Here is a 22,046-nt window from a genome sequence, read left to right on the forward strand (position 1 = left end):
TTCTAACGACAGCTACCAGGGCCTATTGGATCCCATACGGATATTAACTGCTGGGCTCATTCCAGCCAACACATTATGAGCCTGGGTCATCTCATCTGAATGGTTTTGCACCATGCATGCATGGCATACATCTGAATATCACACAAATCTCTTAAATTTGACTATTTATAAATATTTCTGTATGGTGCGATTCTCTTTCACTTTGTCACGCATTGATGTCAATGGGAGACTAATGAACAATTCAGACGAAGTGGAAGTTAGGATTCTGCTCTAAATGTTTTAGAGGGCTGGTCCTATTCAGCTCGACATGGCGTAAGAATGACCCCGGCCTTACAGGCTGCTGCTCTTTAACTATTTATAGGTCCGCAATCTCCTGAGGTTGATGACCCATGGGAACATCGCCAGGGCAGGGTCCCATTCATTACTAAGGGTGCACTGCATGAGTGAAATAGGGGGTTGAAGAGTGCAGGAGGTCTCTCCGAGAGGTGTCTTTTCCCTTATGTCTGCATTATGCAATTCCATTATGATAAAACCGTCCTGATAGCGTTATCATACAAAAGTAGCAGAAATGACGGACTCCCGAGTGGCACAGCGGTCTAAGGTGTCACTACAGACCTGGGTTCGATCCCAGGCTGTGTCACAGCCGGCCGTGACCGGGAGACCCATGAGGCGGCGCACAATTGGCCCAGTTGGCCGAGTTAGGGGCGTGTTTGGCCGGCTGGGATTGCCATCGCGCTCTAGTGACTCCATGTGGCAGGCCCGGCGCCTGCAAGCTGACTTCGGTCATCAGCTGGACGGTGTTTTCTCTGACACATTGGTACGGCTGGCTTCCGGGTTAAGCGAGCAGTGTGTCAAGAAGCAGTGTGGCTTGGCAGCGTCATGTTTCGGAGGACGCATGGCTCTCGACCTTCGCCTCTACCGAGTCCGTAGGGGAGTTGCAGTAATGGGACAAGACTGTAACTACCAATTGGATGTCACGAAATTGGGGAGAAAAAGGGGGTATTAGTACAAAAAAAGTAGCAGAAATTGTACAGGAAATCCCTGGCACAGATGGTTATGCCTAAGTTGAATAAAACATTTTCATGTCAATGCATGCAGGTTGTTTTTAAAGTAAAGTGGGTTAAGTACTGTATACGGCACAGTGTATGGATACATTTGAGGTGAAGATTGAGGATAATGCAACAAGGTTGTGTGTCAGTGTTTCAGCGCTATCGCTGACTGATGGTTGCCAGGGTGCTATCCACTTAAACATTCTCTGTCTGTCTGTCTGTCTGTCTGTCTGTCTGTCTGTCTGTCTGTCTGTCTGTCTGTCTGTCTGTCTGTCTGTCTGTCTGTCTGTTTACTTGCCTCTCACTGGGATCAATTTCACACATATGGCAGAACTAATCTCAGTGGTATAGAGAACTAACAGAGTATTAGTGTCACATCTGACATTGTTTGTCAATCCCAGACATTAATGTTTTAGACAGAAATGCATGGATATGAAAAACAACCATTTGAAGGCCATATTCCGTAAGAGGAGTCTCCCCCTCTGTTGTCAAAAGTCATATTTAAAGCATCATGTGGCACTAGGCTGTTGGGGACTCAAATCCTTTGGATCTGAAACACAGACATCCCTACTCACACAGTCCCAGTCCCAGCGCCAGCGCACCCCAAAACAGTAGAACATAAGGCCTGGCCCAGCCTTCATCCCTGACTTATGTAAACTCCACTGTTTTCAACAGAGTGAGCCAGGCTAGGCAGCTGCTCTCTGGCTGCTTTCATACAGCCCTGCTGCCCCGTGCCAAACACAGCCCAGTGAGCACACAGGGGGGCCACAACAACACACAACACCCAGACACAAAAGCAGACTGGGTTGCATAAACAGAAACAGTCTGGGTTTTGACTTTGGGATGTTGTATGTTGTCTGTCTTAGCTTTCCCAGGGTTCATATACACTGCAATTTCTATTACTTGTAGTGACTCCTGATAAACTGATTAGATTAGAGCTCTCAAGTGGTTGTCCTGATATAAACCATGCTGAGAACTACCGATCCATGAGGTTGATTGGCACAACAAATTGTACTGTAACTGAATAGGGCATTGCCATCAATAGGGTATTGGTATCATGCTGTCAAGCAACCAGAGAGAAAGTGAGGATCAACTACATGGATGAATTAAACAATTACTGGGTAAGGTGACAGCTAGTCTGGCCAATTTGCATCAGCAGCCTGGCATCTGAATATGAAAGGTTAGTAATGCTTAAACAACATGATCAATTAACAAAACCTCCCTCTTGAGAATGTCTTTTGATATTTCTAGAAGTTACCCTCTGGGAAATGCTACATCTTGGCAGGTTTGAGCCTGGCTCTCCTAGGCAGATAGTGTCACAAAAACAACAACAGAAATCTGTAGGCCTAAAGATTGCCAGCAGATACTGCCTCCAGATGGATCGAATACAGTTGCAGTTAAATGCACTGGCATCTATCCAACTTTTTGAACACCCACCTCAGAGTACAGTGAAAAGTTTGGCATGAAAATTACAAACGCAACAGTAAAAATGTCTGGAATTCCCTCGCTTGGTTAATAGTGAACAGTTTGCTCTTTTAGTAAAACAGTTTAGTAAAAAGGTATACATTTACAGTAATCATCATTAATACAGAAGTTCATGCTCTGCTGCTCCACAGACTTCAATTAAAAACAGCACAACATGACAAGCACACATCACACACCCCAAGGCATGGCCCCTAAAGAATGCAAAACATCTCTCTACAACGTTTGACTTTCTCATGAGGTAGGACTAATTCCAATGCAAATTAAATGTGTGATTGGCATAGCCAACTCCTAAATCATTTGTCCTACTTATGCAAGTACTAAATCAAACAGATCATAATATGTTTTAATACTTTATTTCCACAGTAACCTGTATGTTTATAGTTGAATGTTCATGGTGATGTGGGTTTTTGCAGTTCAATGCAGTTGTTGTTTCCCCTAATTCTAAACATTTTCCGAAAAATAATACTTGTGACACACAGAAACAGCATAGCAAGCTATATCCACTTTCCATAACTTTTGTCAGGATTTCAGCACAATTGGCATAATATGATCTTAAATTCTATTGCTTGTCTATACTGACTGAATATCTGAGAGTGGCCTATTTAAAGACAAACTATTGTGGAGTGAGTTGACTATCATATATATACGGTGTCCATGCTGATGCCTTTTGAAGGAAACTGAGAAACATATTGTTTAGTGTAGAGAATTCTCACTGTCCCTGAGTTTGCGTTGCATATTTTCAACAGTTCAATAAAGAGTTAGCTACACCAGTGATTCACACACAGGTGTATTGTCAGAGTCCTGGCTATGCATGGAGCTCAGCCCTGTGTCTGAATCTTCGTCGTTCATGTCGCAGGTCTTGGACAGACCTCTGGTCTGCTCCACCCACCCACTGCTCTTCTCCAAGGAAGGCAACATGTCAGTCTCAGTGACACCAGAGTGTTCTTTATCAGCCTCGGGTAACTTTTCCTTATTTAAATTCATAGAGTGCATTTTTGCGAGCAAATCCGTTAGTTCTTTTTCTTTCGCGTCCCATAGCTCCTGACTTAAGTCCAAATCCCCCTTAACAGCCTCTAAATCCGTGTTTAAACGAAGACCAATATATAAACTGGTATCCAGCTTTGTTTTGATTATCTTCCCCTCCAAAACCAAGTCGTTCTCTGATAGACTGTTCACATCTGGCTCTGGGACGGCGGCGCCTGACTGTGCTGCCGGCTGTGGAGCCACTGCAGCTACGGGGATGTCCACAGACTCCCCAATACTTTCTGTGTCTTTGCCCGACAGCTCATCTTGCCGTCTTTTCATCCACCTTTGGTTTAGCTCCTCCTGAATTTCACCTGTGATGCATTCCATGAGAGCCTCGCGCTCTGTCAACTCCTCCTGAAGTCGCAGGACCTCCTCGCACATAAGCGCGTACTCCTCAAACTGCGCAATAGCCTCCGCTGAACGTGGAACGTCCTCTATTGGATCAGCCTCCACGCTCGATTCCACCATGTATGTGTCCTGCACATAATTGATACCATGTCTCTTAATTCTGTCAAAGTGCACTTTTGCCTCATACCTCTCTATATCCCTATCCAACTCTTTGATCCTTTGGATCTGCTGGCGGATGGTGTGATCTTGCGAGATAACTAAGTGCACCAACGTTTCCAATTTCTCCACTGAGGATTTATCCTTAGGAAAAGTCTCTTCTCTCTTTTTGTTAATTTTGTCCAACTTTCTAAAAGCTTTTCGAACAATCCTCCGCTGCTTTTCTTGCGAGAAAGCCATTGTGGTCTTGGCTGCTCCCTTGAATGCGCACGGATTGTCTTTGCTCTGAACGACTCGCGCCTCGGCGCTCCTGGGTCCGTTGTTCGGTAACGATGCCTCATTCTTCACCAACACAAACCTCACGTTTTCCTGCTCATCTCCCCAGGCGCTCCAGAGACGCAGGATTTTGGTTTTATTGGGTAAAATCCTCTCAAAGCCTCTCCATTTCTCCACTATGCAGTAAGACTGGGGGGTCCCGGACTGCATCGCCGCTGACGCACCTTGCTTCAAGTTTTGGTCCTCCAGTAGAACTTTTACAACATCCGCGCAGGTGGTGCGTTTGGACAGCCCCGAGACCAGCTTCTCCTCCCGGCAGACCCATACTGATACCTTGCATTCTTCCTGCTCCATACTGGAAAAAACCTCCAACCAAATTGCTTATCAAAGTTTCTGCTCCCCTCTCGACTCCTCGGTCCCAGGTTTCAGGCGTTAAGAGAAAAGTGTGTCACACACCTTCGTTTGGAGCTGTCCTTATTCTTATGTAGGCATGTCATCATTCTCATGAAATAATCAGCTCAGTACCTCTTCCCTCTATGTAGGATTATTCCCGTAGCAGACTGAAGAGGCACGCTGGGAAGTTGTTCAGCAGGGGGCATTACATTATCCCCGCAGACTTCCGTTTGGAACACTGTGCGCAGAGGAGGAACGGGCGTCCTTCCTCTCGGTCGGCACGCACTGCTGTGGGTACATTTCTATGCAAACACTAAAGTATACGCCCTCCGCTCGCAACGGGACTCTCCAGTGTCTGTTGATCACCACACAAAACCGCCACACTCCAGAAGTTTTTGTATGTAACATTACCCGCTCACTTTGTGCAAACTTTACGCACCAATTTGCTTACTGTACTTTGTTAAAAAATACCATCATTCTGACCTGTAAGATTAAAAAGTGAACACATTTTAAATCGAGTGTTATGTATGTCATATTAAATTAATTCAGGCAAGGGTCAGTCAGGGGCCCCCTTGTTTCACTCCATTATTTCACATCTTCATTACTTCTGATCGGTATTCTATAGAAACAAATCAAGCAAAATAAAAATACAACTATTAATGGAGCTACTCAGAATATAAGTTCTCTGCCCTCAATAACACAGAGCACACTTACCATTCATCCCAGTTGTCTCCAGTCTTTAGGCCAAACTGACCCTGCCAACCAAACCACTCCCCCAAAAGACATGTGAATGTGAACAAAGACCATATTTTCATAAAACAACAAAAAAAGTTTGTCTGTGATTATCGCAGAGGTCTTTGGTGCATGTGGGGATTGTTGTAGTGGTGTAATATGTTAATGATCTGGCCAGAATCAAAGGTTGTCATTGGTCCCGCCTGGTTTATCCTCCTCTGACCCTGACAGTGGATGGATGACAGGCCAAGTTTGTTGATGAAATAATAATAATACTTGGGGGGGGAGCTTATATTTGTCCTGTTACATACGTGTAATGGAAAAAATTAAAAAAAATGCATATCCCAACTCCCCCTGAGACACCCGCATGGTGTGGGGTCACGACCAGGGTTGCCATTGTACAGCACCCCTGGAGCAATTAGAGTTGAGTACCTTGCTCAAGGGCACTGTGACATATTATATTTTGTTCACCTTGTCGGCTCCGGTACGTCAACCTTTCAGATGCTGGCCCAACGCTCTAACCTCGATGCTACCTGCTACACCAAATACTACATAACACCCCAGGCTGGAGGTTATAATAATGTCAGGCAGGTTCTTCTCCAACATCAACATGGCCAGGAGATGTATTCAAAGAGAATGGCTATTTCTGGGCTCAAGGAAAAAATCATTCCAGTTAATATTTATTCTCATGTGGGTGAACCGTTGCACAGTATCACTGCTCGCGAGGCCTGGTTCTTTTGGATATAGCTCCCCCTGTTGTGCATTAAGAGTATTGTATCGTTACAGAAATATCAAAGGTAGGCTAGTAATGAAATACAACTACTTAATTTGAGAGAAATTCATTGATGTTTGTGAGAAATTATGATTCATCATCAAATCAGAAACAGAATTGACCATTTAGTTTTATTGGATATTATATGCATACAAAGTTTCTAGAAAGCTATAAAATATCTAACACTTTAGCAATGAAGAAAAGGTTACAAAGCAAAGACCAGACCCTGCAGTAACAACACACATATTGTCAGTTAATCTTTTTATATTCTTGTCTGAAAAATTCACAATCTTTAAGAAAATTAAAGATAACATTAAACATGTGTACCAGGACGTCTCAGAATAGATTCTTCTTTATACAAATCACCTTTTAAAAATTATCCGCACACAATGTTCTGAGGATGCCATCCAAACTGAGAAAAATTAAAGCCAATGTTGAAAACAATAGATGAAAGTTACCAGTACCTATAGACAAAGAGCACATGGCCCAGAGCTTTGCTGCTGATGTTTGTGTCAAAAATCTCCTTGTGCCCGTTTAAAATAATATCTTCAAAAGGCTTATGTGTGAAATCTACATTCCAGGTTGACAGAACAGAGACACAGAGCCCAGCAGTGAAACCAACAGGCTTGGCTCTGGTTAAACTGGAGTCATCACAAAAGCATTGTAAAGTATAGCCTACATACAGCACATTCAAACAGAAACTACTGTAATGGTGGACACCCCAGAATCTAGTCACAATTATTACTAAGTTAGAAGACAGGTCAAAGGTCTTCCAAACATGACATAAACCCTGATCCATTGTCTTTAGCCACAGTGTAACATACAACTATACTGCATTATGTTTTCTGGACTTTAATAAGTTAGTGTGCATATGATATCATAATAACACAATTGATCTACTGTGACAATGATATGATGATACAAACCTCCACAGGGAGATCACTGTGAACTGAACATGCATCTAAGGGTACAATCGTTTCCCAAATAATAATAATAATTAGGCGGGTTCTTATATTTGTCCTATTTGACACATGTACAAGTAAACTAACACTCGCACTTGACTCCCTTATTGAGGAAAAATGGACTTACTATGACTGAGAAATGTGGTTGTCTCACCTAGCTATCTTAAAATGAACGCACTAACTGTAAGTCACTCTGGATAAGAGCGTCTGCTAAATGACTAAACTGTAAAGTGTGGATCATACGCACGTGTGAATTGGAAATTTGTTTTTTTGTTGCATTATCCCAACTCCCCGGGACACCCTCGGAGAGTGGGGTCACGGCCAGGGTCTGCCACTATCAACGGCGACCCTGGAGCAAGTAGGGTTAATTGACCGATTTTTTCACCTTGTCAGCTCAGGGATTTTAACTAGCGACCTTCCAGTTACTGGCCCAATGCTCTAACCGCTGGGCTACCTGCCGCCCAGCAATAGTCAAATTGTTGTGGAAATGAATACAGTTCTACAGGGAAATGCATTGGAAAAGGCATTCTGGTGATCTCTTCCACCATTTTCTTAGACTTTTTGGTTTAGCTTCTTTTAAACCTTTTCTTCGCTGGAAAGTCATGACCAAAGGCACTTTATGCTACAGTGCAAGGGACAATTGCACGTCTGAAATGTCTCCAGTTTTTTGGTTTTTGATAAGCAAGGCAAAGTTATTACTGCTATTACACACGGAACTTGTTCATTGTAATAATCTATGTATGATTTACCAGTTATTTTGTAAAACAAGGTGAAATAGGTGCACATGTAGAACCACTAATAGTTAACAGTGTATTTATAATGGCCGACATGACGCATCACAAATGTTATGTATTTTCGATCCAAGCAAACCATTGGGCCATTGGTGGAAAGTTACTCACTAAGGCACTGTACACATAACACTGGGATGTATGGAAATTACAAGGCTGTCCTCCAGCTCAGGAAAGATCTCACAGCTTGAGTGGTAGAGTTACAGTATCTGTAAGGATCCCATTCCCTACCACCACGGTTAATGTGCCCAATAGCGTAGCTCACAGATTGACAAGCAAAATAAGGCTGAATAGCATTCAGAACCAGGGAAACACAGAGATTAATATATGGGAGTGTTTTTGACTTCTGTGTTTCTCAGTCACTAAAAAGAGCAGGTTCATTCAACAAGTTAACTCCACCCCGCAATAACCATACAGAGGAACTAAGTGCTTTGGGATGGGTGACTATGGTAGTAGAGTGTCCATTTTGAATGTTCAATATGTGTATTCTATGATTTCTTTGCCTCATTGTCATACGGGGTAAAACCTTAGCAGCTCAGAGAAAAGATAACGTAGGAGGAATCTCTGGTCTGTACACATTGTCTTGCTGTGTTATCACAGTGCTTTTCCTCTTCCAATAAAATCAAGTTTTATTGGTCGCATACACATATCTTGCAGATGTTATCGGGGGTGTAGCGAAATGCTTATGTTCCTAGCTCCAACAGTGCAGTAATACCTAACAATACAGGTTTATTTTTAGTTGGGCACAGGAGATATGATGCAGATATGAGAGAGTTGTGCTGCAAAGTGGTACCTGAATCATCATATATTTTATTTATAGTTTCAAAGTGTCCCTGGATTTATAACTATGACTGGTCTTCATTATAGTTTAGTATTTGCTTTGTTATCCAAAATGTACAAAATGTAAAACCTACATATCTTTTCTTTGGAAAATGTTTGTGTGATAGTGATGTTCACACAGCTACATGTACACTACATGACCAAAAGTATGTGGACACCTGCTCGTTGAACATCTCATTCCAAAATCATGGGCATTAATATGGAGTTGGCCCCCTCTTTGCTGCTATAACTCCACTCTTCTGGGAAGGCTTTCCACTAGATGTTGGAACATTGCTGCTGGGACTTGCTTCCATTTAGCCACAAGGGCATTAGTGAGGTCGGGCACTGATGTTGGGCGATTAGGCCTGGCTCGCAGTAGGCGTTCCAATTCATCCTAAAGGTGTTCGATGGGGTTGAGATCAAGGTTCTGTGCAGGCCAGTCAAGTTTTTCCACACCAATCTCAACAAAAAAATTCTGTATGGACCTCGCTTTATGAACGGGTGCACTGTCATGCTGAAACAGGAAAAGGGCCTTTCCCAAACTGTTGCCACAAAGTTGGAAGCACAGAATCGTCTATAACTCTAGAATGTCATTGCATGCTGCAGTTTTAATATTTCCCCTCACTGGAACTAAGGGGCCTAGCCCAAACCACAAAAAACAGCCCAGACCATTATTCCACCTCCACCAACCAAACTTTACAGTTGGCACTAAACATAGGACAGGTATCGTTCTCCTGGCAACCGCCAAACTCAGATTCATCCGTCGGACTGCCAGAAGGTGAAGCATAATTCATCACTCCAGAGAACATGTTTCCACTGCTCCAGAGTCCCATGGCGGCGAGCTTTACACCACTCCAGCTGACGCTTGGCATTGCATGGTGATCTTAGGCTTGTGTGCGGCTGCTCGGCCATGGAAACCCATTTCATGAAGCTCCAGATTAACAGTTTTTGTGCTGACGTTGCTTCCAGAGGTAGTTTGGAACTCGGTAGTGAGTGTTGCAACCGAGGACAGACAATTTTTACGCGCTACATGCTTCAGCACTCGGGGGTCCAGTTCTCTGAGCTTGTGTGGCCTACCACTTCGCGGCTGAGCAGTTGGTACTTCTAGACATTTCCACTTCAAAATAACACCACTTGCAGTTGACCTGGGGAGAAATTTGATGAACTGACTCGTTGGAAAAGTGGTATCCTATGACGGTGCCACGTTGAAAGTCACTGAGCTCTTCTGTAAGGCCATTCTACTGCCAATGTTTGTCTATGGAGATTGCATGGCGGTGGGCTCGATTTTATACACCTGTCAGCAACGGGTGTGGCTGAAATAGCCGAATCCACTAATTTGATGGGGTGTCCACGTACGTTTGTATATATAGTGTATGTAGTAACTGTTTGTATAGTTTTTCTATTTATCTAATTAAGAAAGGCTATCATGATCTGTAATTGGTTGACATTGGTGATGACTACAATATAAAAAGCTGGAAACTGATAGTAGTTTCCAAATGTAATCCACAGAACATCTCCCTATGTTACGCAATGCCCCTTCATATGTACACTTTCTACACTACAGACCTGAACTAGTCTGGAAAAATGGCACATGACACAACTATACCACAGATTGACAGCTGCACTCATACAAATATACATTAAAAAGACAAAAATATAATGATAATATTATCCGTGATAGACTTCACCCACAATGTAACCAAAGGACATTGTGGGTGGGATTTGTGTAGAGGCACAGCCACTTTCCATAAGGTTGTCAAGTAAGTCATTCTGAAGGCGTGTTTCACTGGGCGGTTGCCTCGTGTCCTCCCCCACAACCCTGACAATACTCAGGGTCTGTCCTTCAATGTCTTCCCTCCATCCTTCATAAGCTACATGTCCTTCAGGTTAGCGAGATCTATGTGATAGTTTGTCCCAGTTCTGAATGAAGCATTTTTACACGGAGTGTCAGGGCTAGATTCAATCAGATTGACATCCACATAGCGGTTGTTTTGGCGGTGTCAGGAGGTGGAACTGCAGAGAGCTGTCCAATCCACAAGCGGCTCGTTGCGTTATATTATTGCGGACACCGCCATTGGATGAAACAAAATCACACCCGACTATAATCTGACAAATCCCATACAGCCGCGTTAGAATTTCATTCAGCCACGTTACAAGTTACAACACTCGAATTAGACTGATAAGGTATAAATCCCCCCATCCAAATGAACATGAAAACATGCGATTAGCCTAACATCAATGGTTTGACATTTGAATATCATTACTTCCAACATCGATAGAGTCTACACTTCCTTGCACCGTCTTGAACTCCCAACACGGTAGGGATATTAAGGAAGGGAGGGTTGATGCCACACAAGAGCAGCCGCTCACCGATATTTCAGCTCATACCGCAGTTACACCTCCAACAGCGCCAAAACATCTGCTATGCGGATGTCGGTTAACGTTCGATCTGATTGAATCTAGGCCTCAGTCTCTTATTCCTTGACTAGCCGGTAGATGTGATGTTGAGCTCCGTGGTCGCTGTTCGACACCTCAAACACACACGCCATGCACAGCAGCGTCTCCTGTGTCTCTCTGTTGGTCACAACCTGAAACACAAGACAAAATGCAATGTGAGACACGTAAAGACACATGCACGGAAACACACACATACGCAGAGAGAAAGACAGACAAGACAGACACACACTTGTTATGAGTATACAAACAGATTGATGACTCTGAGTAGGACATCCTTACCAATAGGATGGTGAAGTTCTCCAGGACACTGTTCATCATGTATTTCTCAGGCAGGTGTTTGAGTTTGTGGATGAAGTTGATCATGTATTCACACATGGGGGAGCGGCTTATCCTGTAGACAAAGCGTCCGTTCTCGAAGCGAGCATATTCCGTCTGAGGGGGAGGAAGAGAGAAAGAGAGAGATCACTGAGTGCAGCTCTTCACAAGAAAACAATTAAGTGATAATGCCCGAGAAGCCGGTGTTTGGAGGATATATTGGCACGGGTATCGTCGAGGGCCGGCAAACCGTGCCAATATATCCTCCAAACACCGGCTTCTCGGGCATTATCACCGTTAATCAATGGGTTACCAACAAAAAAGGTTACTTCGCTGAATTTATTCATTATATTTCATCCTTCTACATGATATAGTCCCGACACAAATCTAGGGTTGCTACCCAAGCTGGCTGGTCGGTTCGGTTGCCAGAGATGCGACCCAGTCATTAAGTTTTTTTGTTCTGTATCTGTAGATGCAACCCAGTCGTTCGTTCTAAATGTTCTTTTGCCATACTGGCTGGCAACGTTCTTATCCCTTGCTTGCTGGCTAGCCAACTACGGCTAACTCACAGTCACGTCAAACAGTGCAGCCAGAATAACAACAAAGTAGCAGCATTTGTATTTGTTTAAGCTGTTTTCTAGTGACATTTATTTGGATACATCCATAACAATGAGCTAATGATTTCACCTGAGGTAGAAAATGTGCTCGTCAGGACACTGTTGTTCAGAGGAGCTAGCCAACAATCACTTCAAACTGAAGCTGGAAAGACTGCAAACTAGCTGCACTTCATTTCGTTTGACCTTTTTTCAATTGATAGTTCTTTGTATATATCCATAAAAATGATAATGACAGATGATTTCAACTGGCTGAGAAAAGCTACCTGCCTGTCTGTCTCATCCCGACTCCTGACACGTTCATTACTATGGGACAGCTGGAGATCTAATTTGAATATTGAAACAATGTTGCAAATGTCAGAGAGACTGACAGCAAGGTTTATACAAATCTCTGCTGTTGAAAAGTAAATGTTAGTCTAAAATAAATGTCGGATAATGTCTAGATGCTTTTTATAGTGGAGATCAAGTTTATAAATTGCCTGGCTGGGCTGATGAGACAGTGGAATATGCAGTCAGATGGAACAGATTAAATAGGCATTTTAAAGTCATAGACAAGGGCTGGAGTGCGGTTTTAACCAATCAGCATTCAGGATTAGACCCACCCGCTGTATAAATGAGGAGGAAACCATGTCCACGACGATCAAATAGGTGTTAAAACACTCATGTACGCAATTGTGATAAACACACAAATATAAAAGTAGGTAATTGTGAGTCATTTGGGTCGTTTTATAGTTGCTTCTCCGCCGAGCACACAGTGGTGTGTGCAGGACTAGGACTCACCTCCACCTTCTCAACCACCTGCTTGCCGAAGGAGCACACCTTGGTGGAGCAGGTGATGGTCATGTTCTCAGAGCTCTCATACTGGCTGGTCACACCGTAGAAGGCCCCAGAGTCATCCTGGATGTTACAGTTCAGATCAGCCTGCATCAGGACAACATAACAGCAGAGGTTTAACTACATAGTCAAGCAAATGTTGACTAACAACAGCTAAAACAATGGGCTAAATGTTTACAACACATGCTGAAAATGTTTAAATTAAAAAGGGATTTTCTTTAAAATGTCAAGATTAACTTGAGGAAAGCAACTCGATGTAAAGGTTACTAAGGCAGCGAGGCCCTCCAGTGGCTCATGACAATACATGCAATTATATTATTTGGCATGTCTGTATGCTGAGAATGAGTTGAGTGGCTATCTACCGGTAAACACTGTTGTACAATAATCTTGTGCTTCTGCATCTCAAATGAGGCGGAAAGAGGCTTCCGAAATATCCGAATGGCACAAGACAGATATTAGAAATGGCCTGAATGGATGTAAAAATAAACTATTCAATAAGAGTCTTCTGAAGGGGACAGTCTGTTTCAGAGAACACCGAGTTCATCATGTGAACAAAGGAATAAATAGCTCCTTCATTAAGTCAGCTGGTTATTAAGGCCTGTAATGATCAGAGGAGGGCGATTGTTTAGATGGTGAGTGTCCATGTTTGAAATTCAGATGCAGTGGCTCTTCACTAATGTCTGAAGAGAGACTCACCGTCTTGTTTGCGTTTCCCATTTTGAATTTGGAATTGAATTCGTGTTGACGTGAATTAATATGCTCAAGTTTTAAAACCTATTAGTTGTAGATTATGAAAATATTTGTGTGTTGAACAAAATAAAGGGATTTTACCGAGTATCTCAAAGCTAATAGAGAACCAGCATGTATGTAACAAACATAGAGGAAACAGAGAGCTGAGGATGACATCATACTCCAGGTGTAACTTTGTAAATCAAATAAAGCTTTCTTGGGGCCAATAGACTATATAGGATGTAATTGTAAGTAAAGCCGTGGAGAATGGTGCCAGTAAATATTTGCGCTTAGAGAGAAATGAGAGACAGAGACTCCATTGGTAGGGTGCTACTGCAATCTCCTTAGTTTGCCCCAATCTCTCACACCTGTCAGGAGGTAGGCAGGTGTTCAAACAAAGCCTCAATGCTACCACATCAGACCCTGGGGAATCGCACATACACACATTCAAACACAAAACCATATCCTCGGCTTCACTCATGATGCATATACTTGAACGTACGCATCATTAAAGTTGTTTGTTTAGATGTAAATCGTGTTTTCTGTGACGCTAAATTGTGTGGACAATAAAGGCCGGGAATCAATTCGAGACGGGTTATAGAGCGGCGCATTGGACAGCCGACAATGCGCCTTTTAAAAAGCATCATCGTGTGCGCATGTGCCATTAAACTCACCCAGAACTTGACCAGGAAAAAGGAGTTGTGAGGGCCCTTTCCAAAGAGCTCCTTCAGTCCTCCCTTCTTCTCTGGGAACTTATCGTAGATCTGACGGATGTCGACAGCCTCCAGGAGGGCATCGCTGTACGAGTAGTTAGTCTGTCCGATGTGGGCAAACAGGTGCTTGTTGTACTGACGAGAGAGTAAAACAACAGGTTTAAATAGATCGCTTCTATTGGCATTCTTTCTCCATTACCTTAAGGGCCAGTTTCCCAGACACAGATTAAGCCTGGTCCTGAACTAAGAAACGTTTTCAATAGTTCATCTCCATTGAGAATGCATTTTAGTCCAGGATTAGAGTTAATCTATGTCTGGGAAACCGGCTCTAAAAGTTCTCAATCCCTCTTGACAAGGTCGTCATATCAATATGATATGAATATTTCAAAATGATTTTATCGCGTCATGTATGATCTGACAACCTCTTCAGAAGAGACGGTTTTCTTTTCAGGGTTGTTTTAAAGTCACAGATGTGCACAGGCATAGCAGCATAAATACTGGTGTCGGATAACTCACTACCCCAAGATAAATGTCTGCTGTCATAGAACACAAGCAAAAAAGCAATAGCTAAGAAATAGTGACAAAATGACAAATTGGCTGTGCCAAGGTAAACATAGATTTTCCAGAGTCACTTAAGTATCACTTTGGTATTTGGAGGGATTCTGCTTTGCTTGTGACATTATTGTCCTTGTTTTACCTTCTCTGTCTGTGAGTGTGTGAAGATATCGCCCCAGTTTGAGGTTGTACGGTTGACATCAGGAATTGGCACTAGTTTGACCTGCTTTGGGATGCTGTCTGAGAAACACCTACTGGTTTACCCCGGTGTGTTTTACTATGTGTGGAAAGGAATACAGTAGGGCAGGTACTCACAGAGTCAGGGTCTCTCTGCTGCTCCAGGAAGGCAGAGAACTCCACCAGTCTGAGTTTGGTGGTCCCGATGGAGCGGCCCTGCCAGGCTGGGGCTGTAGGCGTGGGGGCTGTGGGAGGCTCGTACGCTGGGCAGGGTAACATACAACACCGTCAATTCACTATCCACCGTTTACCGACACTAACATCCCACCCCTCACTAACGTTATGAACATTAGCTATAGCAATAGTAGCATTGGCCATGTAATAGTATTAATGTACTGGTAAATAGGTGCCATTGGAGTTTCTTTTGAGCATTGGCCTGAGAGGAATTGAAATGAGCTGATAGAGTGGGTAGGGTAAAAGTTCTCTCACCTGAGATGGTGGTCGTTACAGCTGTCTGGATGGGGTAGGCCTGCTGGGCAAATGGCTTAACGCTGAAGACAAAAAGACACATAATCAGGAGGTTGACCTGGGTAATGCAATAATACAAAGAATGAACTGGCTACATACCAGTTAGACCAGTGGTCACCAACCTTTTTCTGGGCCAAGATCACTTTCTGAGTCAAAATGCATGCCGAGATCTACCGCTCGGATTTTTTATTAACATGACTTTAAAAAAATGTAAGCCTATGCAACATTAACCAATTAAAAACAGCTCTGTAGCATTGAGGTTTGTGCAGTAGGCTATAGGCCCAATACATTATCACCGCATACTGGCTTTGCTTGAATTTACCTGCCAATGCAGTGTTGTTTGGGAAACATTTAAAAAATATATATATATTTCAACATTTTGAGGTAGGCTATATGATCACACCGGTAATAGATCCATTGTTGTATTACTTGTGAGGCACAGCTGAGTGAGCATACATTTAAATAATTTGCTTTTTATTTTATTGGGCTGATGGTGCCTGCATCTGATGGTCAGTCTCAGCGGAGGGAGAGAGCAGCAGACTGAGGGTCCGTCTCTCAACATCACTCCGCTCTCCCTTTCCTCCGCTGACAGTGACCAAAAAGGGACACCGTCTTCCAGCTGATGGCGAAATTCGAGTCGCACCGCATTATTTCGGCGTCATGCACAAATTCATGTTGTTACTCCTATGAACAGAGAAAGTGAAATATTCCTGATATTAAGAGACCCAAGCCACTAATAATAACAACAACGCAAACCTATAGATACACTTTCCTACTCATTCATTACTGCTGCAGTGCTTGTTGTAGCGCTGAGTGGAAATAGGAAGAATGCTAATTTTATGGGTTATAAAAGTGTTGAATACAAAGTGTTGACAGTGCTGAGTAAGAACTTAAACATGAGCTCACTCATAAAAACACCATCTCTTTGCTGTATTTGTTGACAGTATCTCTCTTGTCATGGTTTTAAACGTTTTGAAATCTCACAGTATCATCTTTGCCGTAGCTTTCTTTTATGCCACGTTACTGCAGACTCGGTCATCTGAGCAATCTGAAAGACCAGCGGTAGCATAGTGCACTTGATTTCCTCTCCAGGCCCACCGGGAAGGCAGAGTTTGTACCTTCAGACACATGAAATGGCAACGGTTTGCCTACTCGGCGTGCACGGCAGCTGAATTGGCTGCACCTACCACCAACAGCCCGAGACTAATAAAAAAAAATAGGAACACAAGGCTTTATCATTGGGTTTTTTACAGAAATGTTTGGCAATCGACTAGAAATGCCTTGGAGATCAACAAGTCCGGTTGGTGACCACTGAGTTATACCATCAAGCAAACACATTTGTTATTACTTATTACTTCATCATCTTCTATTATGAATAACAAGACAAGCATTAGGACTTCTTACTCTTGTGAGGATCCAGGCTGGCCAGTGGATATCATACCCTGCCAAAACTAGGGAAAAGGAGTAGATGAATGAATGGACAATCAGGATGGCACAACGCACATAAAGTCCTTTGTCAATTGCCATATTTGTCAATTGTTACGAGAGATGTGTGTTTAGTGACGGGTGTCTTACCCCTGCCGCCCCAGGGAAGGTGGGTCTTGGGAAGCCTGGGAGGCCAAGCTTGTTGTGGATGGCAGTGGCAGAGACGATCTGAGCCGAGGACATGGAGGCCATACTCTGCAGTGCCTTGTCCTTCACACTCTGGTCCTTCAGCAGAAAACAACACAATGACTCAGCCAGAGAGTGGTGGGCCAAACAACAAGCAACGACAGCCAAACACACGCACACAACAGAACTCTTTACAACGCCAGCAGGCGAGGACATGGATTATCTGAAAAGACCACAGGAACACCAAGACCGCCTATACACCTGAAAGGAATGTGCTATTAAGAGTACAGATTTCTATTGCTCTTCATACTTCTCTCTCAGACTGGTGAATAAAAGCACAGAATACACATTGTGGTGTTTTTGAGCCTGTGATTGAATACCAGACCATTTCATGCATTTATCTTCTAAAGGCAGAGTTGGTCTTCTATGAAAACAAACAAGGACATTAGGGCAAGATTGTAGTGTACACTGAACTTTGGGGGGAAAAAAGGCACTCTAGTGCTTGAGTTCTCTGTTAAGTGTCATCCTCTGACATGCTGTCGTTTAAGTAGCATTTCTGTTAAATTTTAAAAGCATATGTAATATATGCCATTTAGCAGACGTTTTTCCCCCCAAAGCGACTTACAGTCATGATACATTTTACTTATGGGTGGCCCCAGCGGGAATTGAACCCACAACCTTGGGTGTTGCAAGCACTATGTTCTAACGACAGAGACACACGGGACAACATGTGAATTTGTGCAAGCATGGGTTAATGGAATGCCTCACTGCCATTTGCGTGAAAGAAGACTTGGGAGAAGACGAGCATGCTGGCAAAGACAATACAGTGAAATGGAGTGGATACAGTAAGATGGAGTGGATACAGTGAAATGGAGTGGATACAGTGAGATGGAGTGGATACAGTGTGATGGAGTGGATACAGTGAGATGGAGTGGATACAGTGAGATGGAGTGGATACAGTGAGATGGAGTGGATACAGTAAGATGGAGTGGATACAGTGGAGATGGAGTGGATACAGTGAGATGGAGTGGATACAGTGGAGATGGAGTGGATACAGTGGGATGGAGTGGATACAGTGAAATGGAGTGGATACAGTGAGATGGAGTGGATACACTGAGATGGAGTGGATACAGTGTGATGGAGTGGATACAGTGAGATGGAGTGGATACAGTGGAGATGGAGTGGATACAGTAAGATGGAGTGGATACAGTGAAATGGAGTGGATACAGTGAAATGGAGTGGATACAGTGAGATGGAGTGGATACAGTGAGATGGAGTGGATACACTGAGATGGAGTGGATACAGTGAGATGGAGTGGATACACTGAGATGGAGTGGATACAGTGGAGATGGAGTGGATACAGTGGGGATGGAGTGGATACAGTGAGATGGAGTGGATACAGTAAAATGGAGTGGATACAGTGAGATGGAGTGGATACACTGAGATGGAGTGGATACAGTGGAGATGGAGTGGATACAGTGGAGATGGAGTGGATACAGTGAGATGGAGTGGATACACTGAGATGGAGTGGATACAGTGAGATGGAGTGGATACAGTGAGATGGAGTGGATACACTGAGATGGAGTGGATACAGTGGAGATGGAGTGGATACAGTGGAGATGGAGTGGATACAGTGAAATGGAGTGGATACACTGAGATGGAGTGGATACAGTAAGATGGAGTGGATACACTGAGATGGAGTGGATACAGTGGAGATGGAGTGGATACAGTGGAGATGGAGTGGATACAGTGGAGATGGAGTGGATACACTGAGATGGAGTGGATACAGTGGAGATGGAGTGGATACAGTGTGATGGAGTGGATACAGTGAGATGGAGTGGATACACTGAGATGGAGTGGATACAGTGAGATGGAGTGGATACAGTGAGATGGAGTGGATACAGTGAGATGGAGTGGATACAGTGAGATGGAGTGGATACAGTGAGATGGAGTGGATACACTGAGATGGAGTGGATACACTGAGATGGAGTGGATACACTGAGATGGAGTGGATACAGTGAGATGGAGTGGATACAGTAGAATGGAGTGGATACACTGAGATGGAGTGGATACAGTGAGATGGAGTGGATACAGTGAGATGGAGTGGATACACTGAGATGGAGTGGATACAGTGTGATGGAGTGGATACAGTGAGATGGAGTGGATACAGTGGAGATGGAGTGGATACAGTGAGATGGAGTGGATACAGTGGAGATGGAGTGGATACAGTGGAGATGGAGTGGATACACTGAGATGGAGTGAATACAGTGAGATGGAGTGGATACAGTGAGATGGAGTGGATACAGTGAGATGGAGTGGATACAGTGAGATGGAGTGGATACAGTGAGATGGAGTGGATACACTGAGATGGAGTGGATACAGTGAGATGGAGTGGATACAGTGAGATGGAGTGGATACACTGAGATGGAGTGGATACAGTGTGATGGAGTGGATACAGTGAGATGGAGTGGATACAGTGTGATGGAGTGGATACAGTGAGATGGAGTGGATACAGTGTGATGGAGTGGATACAGTGAGATGGAGTGGATACAGTGTGATGGAGTGGATACACAGTAGCTGCTGGTGATAGATGCACACACACAGGACATACAATACCAGTCAAACGTTTGGACACACCTCCTCAAGGGTTTTTATTTATTTTTTACATTTTCTACATTGTAGAATAATAGTGAAGACATCAAAACTATGAAATAACACATATGGAATCATGTAGTAACCAAAAAGTCTATTCTCCACTGCTCGTGTTTCTTAGCCCAAGCAAGTCTCTTATTATTATTGGTGTCCTTTAGTAGTGGTTTCTTTACAGAAATTCAACCATGAAGGCCTGATTCACTCAGTATCCTCTGAACAGTTGATGTTGAGATGTGTTTGTTACTTGAACTCTGTGAAGCATTTATTTGGGCTGCAATCTGTGGCTGGTAACTCTAATTAACTTACCCTCTGCAGCAGAGGTAACTCTGTGTCTTCCTTTCCTGTGGTGGTCCTCATGAGAGCCAGTTTCATCATAGCGCTTGATGGTTTTTGCGACTGCACTTGAATAAAAGTTCTTAACATTCTCCGGATTTTTAAATTTATTTAGATTTTATTTAACTAGGCAAGTCAATTCTGAACAAATTATTATTTACAATGGTGGCCTACACCGGCCAAATCAGGACGACTCTGAGTCAATTGTGCGCCGCCCTATGGGACTCCCAATCATGTCCGGTTGTGATACAGCCTGGAATTGAACCAGGGTGTCTGTAGTGATGCCTCAACCACTGAGATGAAGTGCCTTAGACCGCTGCGCCACTCAGGAGCCCTTGGATTGACTGACCTTCATGTCTTAAAGTAATGATGGACTGTTGTTTCTCTTTGCTTATTTGAGCTGTTCTTGACATAACATGGACTTGGTCTTTTAACAAATAGGGCTATCTTCTGTATACCACCCCTACCTTGTCACAAGACAAGTGATTGGCGCAAACACATTAAGAAGGAAATCAATTCCACAAATTAACAAGGCACACCTGTTAATTGAAATGCATTCCAGGTCACTACATCATGAAGCTGGTTGAGAGAACGCCAAGAGTGTGCCAAGCTGTCATCAAGGCAAAGGGTGGCTACTTTGAAGATTCTCAAATATAAAATATATTTAGATTTGTTGAACACTTTATTGGTTACTACATGATTCCATATGTGTTATTCCATAGTTTTGATGTCTTCACTATTATTCTACAATATATAACATAGTAAAAATAAAGAAAAACAATTGAATGAGTAGGTGTGTCCAAACGTTTGACTGTTACTGTACATTACACAGTACTTGGGCCTTTAGCAGCAGGACACAACACTATGGATCTAAGAGCAGGGACACCTAGCTTTACAGACGGGCCTGAAGCACAGCCAACAGTACAGTATTTTGAAGGTGGTACTTACCATACATGTGACCTGAATGCAAAGAGATGAGAGTGGTTTTACTCTTACAGCCCACTCCTCACACTTTGCTATCCGGACAAAACTAACTACTGTCCGTATTACAACATAGAATGATTACGTTCAGATTGTTAGAGATGACATGGGAGGTATAGACAGTGGTATGTAAAACATGAGTTTGTATGCAAGCCAACCCTCAAGTTGAGCACACACACAAACACACACAAACAAAGAACAGCTTCAGTGTTAAACGATGATAAGGTCATAGCTTCTGGCTGACTGCTATCTCCAACACTAAGGTGCTCATATACAATCAACAGCGAACACGTCTTGCCAGCATGCTTCTCTTATTGGCTTGCTGTCCAAACATCATGCAGGGAGATATTGTAGGTGCAATCTACTTTCAGGATCAATATTTATATATTTAAAAAAAATTACATTAGCATTTAAACATTACAGTACTTTCTTGCAAGTTGATGTAAGATATTTGTCTTGAGTAAAATATAATATGAAATATTATGAAACTGAACATACAATTCAAGCCTTGATCAGTGAAAGAGAGAGTAGAACTATCACCTTGCAAAGCCATTCGAGTTCCGCTGAGCGGGTGTACACTTTTGTTAGTCACAGGAAGCAATAAGAAACAAGAGCAACAAACAGGGGGAAGCATGGGACTAGCCCATCGAATGCTAAACAGGAATATTGGATGTGTGGAATCTAGGATACTGGAGTCACAGCATCAGGCATCCCACCCATTACCACCGCAATAGACACAGG

At 43.2% G+C, this 22,046-nt stretch overlaps 2 protein-coding genes across 3 annotated transcripts in view; both read right to left on the reverse strand.

Moving 5' to 3' along the window:
* Positions 1 to 2,871: 2,871 nt before the first annotated feature.
* On the reverse strand, positions 2,872 to 5,581 carry LOC139540263 (ras association domain-containing protein 10-like). The gene is made up of 2 exons (XM_071343957.1): positions 5,448 to 5,581; positions 2,872 to 5,352 (listed from the first exon to the last, which is right to left on the reverse strand). Exon 2 carries the CDS (start codon positions 4,692 to 4,694, stop codon positions 3,297 to 3,299), a length of 1,398 nt encoding a protein of 465 aa, XP_071200058.1. The 5' UTR covers positions 4,695 to 5,352; positions 5,448 to 5,581; the 3' UTR covers positions 2,872 to 3,296.
* A 768-nt stretch (positions 5,582 to 6,349) lies between these two features.
* LOC139540265 (transcriptional enhancer factor TEF-1-like) overlaps positions 6,350 to 22,046 on the reverse strand; it is a 50,785-nt gene continuing 35,088 nt past the window's right edge. For both annotated transcript variants that reach the window (XM_071343959.1, XM_071343958.1), the window contains 8 exons: positions 17,304 to 17,438; positions 17,133 to 17,179; positions 15,690 to 15,751; positions 15,339 to 15,463; positions 14,430 to 14,603; positions 12,973 to 13,113; positions 11,543 to 11,695; positions 6,350 to 11,394 (listed from right to left, as the gene is read on the reverse strand). In XM_071343959.1, coding sequence (XP_071200060.1) covers positions 11,281 to 11,394; positions 11,543 to 11,695; positions 12,973 to 13,113; positions 14,430 to 14,603; positions 15,339 to 15,463; positions 15,690 to 15,751; positions 17,133 to 17,179; positions 17,304 to 17,438 — 951 coding nt within the window. In that variant the 3' untranslated portion in view covers positions 6,350 to 11,280. The remainder of the gene's footprint in view (positions 11,395 to 11,542; positions 11,696 to 12,972; positions 13,114 to 14,429; positions 14,604 to 15,338; positions 15,464 to 15,689; positions 15,752 to 17,132; positions 17,180 to 17,303; positions 17,439 to 22,046) is intronic.

The sequence above is a fragment of the Salvelinus alpinus genome, chromosome 15 (genome assembly GCF_045679555.1).
Source record: "Salvelinus alpinus chromosome 15, SLU_Salpinus.1, whole genome shotgun sequence".
NCBI classification, from domain to species: domain Eukaryota; kingdom Metazoa; phylum Chordata; class Actinopteri; order Salmoniformes; family Salmonidae; genus Salvelinus; species Salvelinus alpinus.